Source organism: Poeciliopsis prolifica, unplaced genomic scaffold (assembly GCF_027474105.1).
Source record: "Poeciliopsis prolifica strain line A6 unplaced genomic scaffold, Auburn_PproV2 SCAFFOLD145, whole genome shotgun sequence".
NCBI classification, from domain to species: Eukaryota; Metazoa; Chordata; class Actinopteri; order Cyprinodontiformes; family Poeciliidae; genus Poeciliopsis; species Poeciliopsis prolifica.
In genome coordinates this window covers 384,511-393,191 of record NW_026562520.1, presented here as the reverse complement: position 1 = coordinate 393,191, position 8,681 = coordinate 384,511, and the positions used below count along the sequence as shown (strand labels likewise).

At 42.7% G+C, this 8,681-nt stretch overlaps 1 protein-coding gene across 1 annotated transcript in view; it reads left to right on the top strand.

The window, feature by feature from the left end:
- Positions 1-2,948: 2,948 nt before the first annotated feature.
- LOC129355771 (protein O-mannosyl-transferase TMTC2-like) overlaps positions 2,949-8,681 on the top strand; it is a 28,448-nt gene continuing 22,715 nt past the window's right edge. The window contains 2 exon segments of the mRNA XM_055025387.1: positions 2,949-3,090; positions 7,927-8,680. Of these exon segments, the coding sequence (XP_054881362.1) occupies positions 8,008-8,680 (673 nt within the window). The 5' untranslated portion in view covers positions 2,949-3,090; positions 7,927-8,007.

Below are 8,681 nucleotides of genomic sequence, written 5' to 3'. Positions count from 1 at the left end.
CGAGACACACTGGGTTTATTTTTCAAACCATTACTGAGGTTTCACTCAATAAATAACTCCACTGAAATATCAAGGGGTCTGTGTCAACGTTGGTTTTCCATTGTCATTAAGCTCTTATTGCTCTGTCTGCTTGACTGATTTGGTTTTCAGAATAATTTAACCCCGTAATCCCTGAATGTACGTGAAACTGTACAGAATCTGTTACCACTTGTATTTCTGCAGTAAAACCTACATTTAAATACATTTGAACATCAGACCTACTAGTAGTGTAAATTCAGGTTCACACCTGAACTTACAGGTATGTAAATTCATCCATAAGGAATGAAGCAGTGTTCAAACTTAGTATGTTTTTTTTAAAACATGTGTTTTTTGTCTGAGTGTTTAAATGAAGCCCAACAAATTAACTCTGGTTTTATTTCAAATGTCATAAACATGGAGATGGAAAAGAAAAGACTGGAAAAATGTTTGAAATGAAACAAAGAAGCTTAGAGAGAACAAGTCCAGAAGTCTGCAGAAAGAGAGAAAATAAAGCTACAAACAACATATGCATGTATAATAATAACCACACTCAACTTTCCTGCCTCCTGGGTGTCCTCAGGGTTCTGTCCTGGTGCTCCTTTCCTTTCATCACTAACGTCTTCCCCTTTGCCAGTATTTTCTGCACATTTAGCATCCATTGTTTGGTAGATGACGCTCAGCTCAAACATTCTCAAATCAAATTGTAACAAAACTCAATTTTTCCTCCATGGCACAAAACCCATAAGATCCGTCATGTTTCCCTCCCGTCTGACTGAATCTGGACTGAATCTGGACTGAATCTGGACTCAGACTCTCCGGTCCAGGCAGCATGCTGTTTCATCCAATGTTTGCACTGGGAGCGAATGAAGACAGCTTTACAGTCTGTTTTGCATTTTTAAAGCTTTTCACTTGATTAGCTTTTATATTTGACATTCTTGTAGCTTTGCAACTCAGCAGAAACCTTTGAAAAACTTTCCTCCTCCCTCCTCCTGCTCAGCAGATAGAAGGTCAACTTTACAACAGAAGCTTCTACTTTTGGACATGTTTGCCAAAAGTTTTGCTCTTCCACACACATTTCAAGCTCAGGTTTTACTAGCCTCTGAGAACTTGGCAAAGTGGAGAATTTTCCATTGATCATGAGATTTTATTCTCTTTTTTTTATGGGCTGCTCATATTTTTATCCTGCATACCTGTAGCAAACATTGTACATTCAACCAGACGTTCGTTTTTTTTTCTCTTCACTGAGAGAAAAAAACAGAAACGTTGCATCAAAAACCAGATGTTTACATCCACAGTATCAAAAGACTCATGATATTTTTATTTCTCATCAAAGTCAGGGACAGTGATCTGGATTTTTGGAGACGTGCTTTGGTCTGATAAAACCAATGATCATCTTTAGGTTTAGAGGCAAAAAGAGAGAAGCTTGCCAGCTGGAAAATGTTTCCCCATCGTGATGTGATTGTGTTTTGCTACAGGAAGGACTGGTGCGCTTCACAAACAAGCTTGGGCTTAAATGATTCTCCCAATCAGTTTCAGTGTCTCCAAGATGACCAAGTCCAGGTTTTGATCTCTGCATGGAGGAACGAACAAACATTTGGCAAAACATGTGAAATCTTGACAATGGGGCAAGATGTTTCTTATTGTTTAGCTTTACCAAACAGAAATATGTTTGTAAATCCAAACTGGCCTACAACCAGCAAAGCTTAGCCTGAATAAATGTTAAAATAGGAAAAAAAGTTTGTTTCTTCATACGGTTTACAGTCCATTAGAGGGAGGCCCCTGGTGACCCCTAAGTTAAGATCCCTTTGCTTAAACTTTGAGAGGGACTTTTACAGCATCACTCTGCCTCGTCCACAGAGTGTTTCAGGATCAGAGGCTCAGTGAAGCGAAGCGGGAAGCTGGAATGTTGAGTGAAGGTTTTGAAAGAAATGAATCCCACGTTAGTTCAGTGATTATGGTTAATAAAATCTGACCAAGACAGCATGATCTGGCGTGTTTTACAACATCTCGGTCGGAAAGTTTTCTTTCTCAGATGTTTTTGCTTTAGTCATTTGGGTGTAGGCTCTCCTGCTTTTTCCACTGTTGGCCTTTAGGAATCAGGGCAGCAGTAAAAAAATAATATTTACCAGTCAATTAAATAATTGGTTTTATTTCCAATAAATCTCTGGTGACTGTTGGCTCTTTTCCAGTGATTTTCTCTTTCAGACTCGGCTGTTTGGACCAGCCAGATGAACTGACTGGACGGTTTCTCACTGGTTCACATGACTTAAACGTTTGGTCCTGAGCTGATCATTGAGGTTTCTGAGGTTTCACCTCCTGACCTTGTACTCCTCAGCTTCATATCCTAAACTGATGCATGCAGTTTATCTGTTGCAACTATAAATATCTGAGTTGAATTTTGGATAATTGTCTGTGGAATTTCTTCTACTTTGTGCTTTCAGTAGATTCTGAAAGATCTGATTATTTCAAATGTTTGGTCTTGTGATCTTGGTCATCCATTGATGAAGGAGAAAATTGCTGCTCTCTGGTTATCAACAGAATCCCAGTTGGTTGAACCTGAAATTTCAGTTGGTAAAATTTTGATTCCATCAAGTCTGGGTCCTGATTCCAGTTTAATGCAGCATCAGCTAATGTAGAAGCTCTGAGAAAACTTTATCTCTCTGCATGAAGTTTGTAGGAAAATGTCACCAGACAACAGTCAGCACTGATATTGGAGTTACTTAGATAATTTACTTTAAAACATAACATATTCACAATGAAACACTGAGCTTGCAAAATTCGGCTCAAACTAATTGAATGGAAGTTTAACCAGTGGCCAAGTTTTATTTGTGGCATAATAAAAAGGTCACATTGTTGATCCCATTTAACTGTGAAATCAAAGCAGTTGACTAGAAATACTCTAAATCACAACCAAAAACTGCTTTTACTGCTGTCATAAATACTGAGGGAGAAGTGGAAGAGACAAAGGAGCCAGAAGAGCTAATCACAGGTGAGTGGGTGCAGCTGCAGAAGGGAGCAGGCAGAGGAAAATAGTTGTGAAGCAGAAGAGAAGAGAAATATTCTGGTAAACAGGTGGGCACATCTCCACTACATTATATAAAACTGAAGACAGTTAAATATGGAAATTAGGTTTTTGTTACAACTGTTGCTATGAAAAAAAGAATGTAATTTCCTGTATGACAACAATCCTGCTCCTCGTGTTATTCTGTACCCAGAATGCCTTGCTGTAGGTCTACAGTAAACAGTTTAAAATCTACTGATATCCTGTGTGCTTTCTGACACGTGGGTATCATTATTACCAAAGTTAGCATTTTAGCATGAGCTAAATGCTAAATTGGTATAGTGCTTCACCATTAGCTCAAAACAATGTTTTGTGGCGCTTTAGCGTTATCTAAATACCATGTTCCTGTCAGCAGAACGAATGTCTATGATTAGTGCTTCAGGGTCAGAGCAGCTGACCTTTAGTTCGCCGTCCCCGGTTCTGTCCTGATAGCTCTCCATCCCAGAATCTTGGTGTGTTGGACTGAAGCAGTGCAGCTGATGAAACGCTCCTCAGGTCCTGAGGGCAGTTTGTGCTTCCACTACTCAACTGTGTTATGGCATCTAAAATTGGACAAACATGCTATTTTACAGGTGATGATAATTTCCCGATGCGCATACGAGGCATATCTGGAATACTAATGGCGTTTGTCAGAAGTGCTATCCAGAACAAACTGTAAAATCTTATTAATGAGGGAATTTTTTTAATGTGCCAGCTGCTGGTAATCCGAAACACATGTTGGGAAATTAATAATTAGACTCTTATCTTGTTCGGCTTGCTGAGAATCAGCTTTTCCAGCCAAAGGTAGTTTTCTGTCCCAGAGGATCACACCAGCTGTGTCTGATAAGGAGGAGAGATGGATGGAGAAGTTGCGGTTCGGGTTAGATTAGCTGTTCCAGCGGTTAGGGAGCAAGGACAAAAGCAGACTTCATATCCATCCATCACCTCCTCAGAAAGATTTATGCAGAGGTGGAGGGGAATGTGGCGTGCTTACTAAACCTGAGCTTCCTTTGTGTTTATGTGTCCCTTCATCTGAAGGTGGTAATGCTGTTTGATTGGTTCCCTGAGCTCATTTTCACTTCCATTACAAGTCTATCAGAGGAAGGCAGGATCTTGATGAAAGAGCCTCTGTAGACAATTGATCTCAGTAATGATGAAGAGGAGGGAAAGGGCCAGACGTGCCGTTTCTTTCTCAGGATTCCTGCTCAGGTGCTCACTGGAGTGTGAGCCAGACATGGCTTTGCACTTTGATGGGCTTGTTAGATGTGTTGTGTGATGGATTGCTCTTAGGATACTCTTGAAACCTGCTACTTGTGTGGCGCACAGCACAATGGCCAATTATCTTTAAAAAAAACTGTGCATGTTCTCTAAAATGTTTTCTAAACTAATTAAATTTATACTTTGCTGCAACCTTTGCTCAGAACAAACAAGGTGTTGTTGGAAAAAACAGCCGCAGCTAAACGAGGCAGGAATGGGCTCAAAGCAGGGTTTCCCTTAATTAGCCTGTTTTGCATTTCTCCAAGGATTTTTCATCCGCATGCCAAATAAAGCTTAAATTGTATCAGTTTAGAACTGAATGTGCTGGAAGCATAGAAGAGATGAAAAAAGTGTGTTCTCAAACCTCCCCTGGGGTTGCGCTAAACCACTTATTTCAGGCTAAACTGGATTATTGACAAAAGACACAAAGCTGGACGGCTTGAGTTTTCATGCATAATGGGGGCTGAAGCTCCAGGCTGGTGGCTGAACTGATGGATATTTAACTGGAGGATGCACAAGATTATTTATTCATGAGAAAATACACGTCGGGATTGTGTTTCCGCTGTAGTTTGTGCCTCATTACACTCCTGGAACAATGCAGGCAGTCTATTTTTGCTGTCACATTTTATTTTCTTAGAAAGTCGGAGCGTTTGGTGATTTAAGCCTTGAGCAGCAGCACTGAGGTCACAGCTACAGACTGAAGTGCAATCACAGGGTTGTTTTATGTTTTCACAGAAATGTTCTTTTGCACAAAGAAAACACAATGTTGAAATGCAGAAGAATAATTTAAAGCAAAACGTAACATGTGGATGCAGTCAGGATGGCAGTGATTCTGGGAGGAGTCGGGATGACTTCCCTGTGCATCGATGAGCCAAGTTGGAGTGAGCATGTTCTGGAGGATTCCAGTGGATCACCAGTGGATCCTGAACAGCCAAACACGCTTGATTCAAATAAAAATGCTGGTTATGTCTTCTCTCATGGTTCTCGCCACAGCAGCAGCTGAACAGACCTGCAGAAATGAGTCAGAAACTCAGCAGAGATCAGGGTGTCGTGTGATTCATGCTTGGTTTCAGTGAAACGTTCTCCAGCCTGGCCGGATTCCCCACAGTGGGGTTTCCTGTAAGCTGCTGTTTGGAGCTGCCAGAGTTCCTGAGATCCAGTTGAAAATTTCAGTAATCTGAACTGAATGTCGCTGCCTCAGAACCTGGAGGTCCAACGCCGACCCATCAGTGTTTTTGGTGAACTCTGATTAGCTTGAGGTCGCGGCGTTCTGCCGATCAGCTGCAGGCTGCAGAGGCTCTCTGGTTTCCAACGAACCGTTTAGATTTCATTTGAAACTTGACGCGGCAGGACATCTGTCTGTTTCTCCAGTTTTATTTTAATTACGCATCAACAATTCATCCTTCCTGTTTCTAAGATTGTGTTGCTTTTACTGTCTGAACAGAAATATGTTTTTTTCTTTTCTTATTTTGTAGCATTCAAATAATATTTGACTACATCTGGAGTTTCCTTGTGAAATTCAGCAAAAAACAGATTTTTCTTTACTGACTTTGAACAAGCAGTTCATTTATTTACTCACTTCTGTTCACATCTTGATTATTAAAATTTTCCACTGAATTCTTAGTGTTTTTCTGAGAATAAATCAAAGTGAAATGCTTTTCTGGACTGAAAGTATGACCTTCTGTTGCTAAGCAACAAAACAGCTTCCTGGGTCGTTTTCAGTCCTGACCTTTTTTCTGTTTTCCATAAACCGTCATAGATACGATGGGCTCCAGCTCCAGAGATTTATCTTTCCGGCTCAGAAGTTGCATAAAAAGGCGGTTGGTTCAGGCTGTTGGTTCAGGTGGTTGGTTCAGGCTGTTGGTTCAGGCTGTTGGTTCAGGCTGTTGGTTCAGGCGGTTGGTTCAGGCGGTTGGTTCAGGCGGTTGGTTCAGGCTGTTAGTACAGGTGGTTGGTTCAGGCTGTTGGTTCAGGCTGTTGGTTCAGGCGGTTGGTTCAGGCGGTTGGTTCAGGCGGTTGGTTCAGGCGGTTGGTTCAGGCGGTTGGTTCAGGCTGTTGGTTCAGGCTGTTGGTTCAGGCGGTTGGTTCAGGTGGTTGGTTCAGGCGGTTGGTTCAGGCTGTTGGTTCAGGCTGTTGGTTCAGGTGGTTGGTTCAGGCGGTTGGTTCAGGCTGTTGGTTCAGGCGGTTGGTTCAGGCTGTTGGTTCAGGCTGTTGGTTCAGGTGGTTGGTTCAGGCGGTTGGTTCAGTCGGTTGGTTCAGGCGGTTGGTTCAGGCTGTTGGTTCAGGCTGTTGGTTCAGGCGGTTGGTTCAGGTGGTTGGTTCAGGCGGTTGGTTCAGGCTGTTGGTTCAGGCTGTTGGTTCAGGCTGTTGGTTCAGGTGGTTGGTTCAGGCTGTTGGTTCAGGCTGTTGGTTCAGGCGGTTGGTTCAGGTGGTTGGTTCAGGCGGTTGGTTCAGGCTGTTGTCATGGCGACTGCCGGTTGTTTCTGGACTCGTTTTCTTCCAGGCGTCAGATCCCGGCGCCGGCAGCAATCATTAGCAGACAGAAGCTGCATTCAAAGGTTAATGATGCTCCTCTTCTCACACTCAGTTTGTAAATGACAAAGCGATCAATAGTTCATCCCTGAAGCTGTGATGGTTGAAACATCACATCTTTGGGATATTATAATGCAATGATCTTCTAAATGACTAAATATCACAGAACGTGATGTTCTGATCCCTCTGGAGATTTTAATTCCAGCATTCATTATCCTCCAGTTCATCTTTTTATATCCTGTTTCTTTTTTTCTCTTGAGCTCTAAATGTAATACCTGAATGTTATTTTCAGAAAGTTAAAACTACAGAGCAGATTGGAAACTTTTGCACGATTCCTGTATGTTGGACACTTTGGGAAAGTCGCCTGGTCCGAACATCAGCGCAAGCTTGTGCAGAAATGTGTCGGGTCATTTTTCAGCGCTCCGCCAACAAGTTATTGAACAGCCAACACTTTACATATTTCCTCGGTAGTTCCACGCAATGCAGAAAGTGTTGAATATCGACTCTGTTTATGATGAATGGAGTTCATACAGCTGTGCTTGTTTTCTTTTGTCTGCAGAGGCCATGAAGTTAAGAGGAAAAATGATGTGTGTAAAGAAAAGATCTGCTGTTCTCTTTTATTTGAAACAATTGGTGGATTGATTCATCATAAATGTTCTGGTTTTAATAAAGACTGAACCATCTGATCTGGACTGGAGCTGAACTGTTTGGACTGTTCAACCAGAGGAGCTTCTCACACACAAACCTCATTTTGACTAAAGTAAAATAAAATAAATGGCATCTCTCATTTCACTGGTGTTTAAAAAATAGAATTAACTGACAGTCACAAACTTAAAAAAACCATTTCATAAATAATTTTGAATCAATACAACTATTGATACAACAATTCAGTCCAACTTTCAGCCATTCTTGTTTTGCAGTTTTCTCTCTTGTCCCAATATTTAACTGCCAAATACAAGAAGAGATCATTCCTAAAACATATTGAAGGAAAATGCAGCTATCTCCACGCTATGCTCTCTGACATGCTTTGTGTTTGTTGCTGTGTGTGACCCGGTTTTGTGTTTTTGTGTGTCTGGCAGAGGAAGAACCAGCAGCTGCTGCTCAACGTGTCTCTGTTGGCCGTGTGGGGAGTCGTTTTGCTGGCCTGCCGCTTCTCCTGGATGGGCAACAAGCCGCCCAACTTCTCCAACTCAGACAACCCGGCCGCTGACTCGCCTTCGCTCCTCGCCAGAACTCTGACCTTTTTCCACCTGCCTGCCGCCAACTTCTGGCTCCTCCTCTGCCCGGACACGTTGAGTTTTGACTGGTCAATGGATGCCTTGCCTCTGATCAGGAGCCTGGCCGACTGGAGGAACGTCCACACGCTTCTCTTTTACCTGGGATTGCTTCTGCTTGTTTGGTTTGGCCTGTGGATGCACTCAGCAACCAGGACCAAGGAAACCAATGGGAAAAGCCACCATTACATTAACGGCAGGAATGGGAACAGTAATGGACACAGTTACCACGAACACACAAACCATTCTCACACAGACACCAATAATATTTTCACTCAGAATGGAACCAGCAACCTCTCAGAGAGCAGGACTTCACTGCCGACCACTGAGAATGTGGTGGCGTTCTCCCTGGGCCTTCTGGCCTTCCCCTTCCTGCCTGCTACAAACCTGTTTTTCTATGTTGGCTTTGTGATAGCAGAGCGAGTGCTGTACATCCCCAGCATGGGCTTCTGCCTGCTTGTCGCTGTGGGGCTGCGGTCGCTGTGTGTACGGCTGCGACGCAGGTCCTGCAGGAGGGTGCTGCTGCTCTGCAGCGGCGCTGTGCTTCTTCTGTTTGGGAT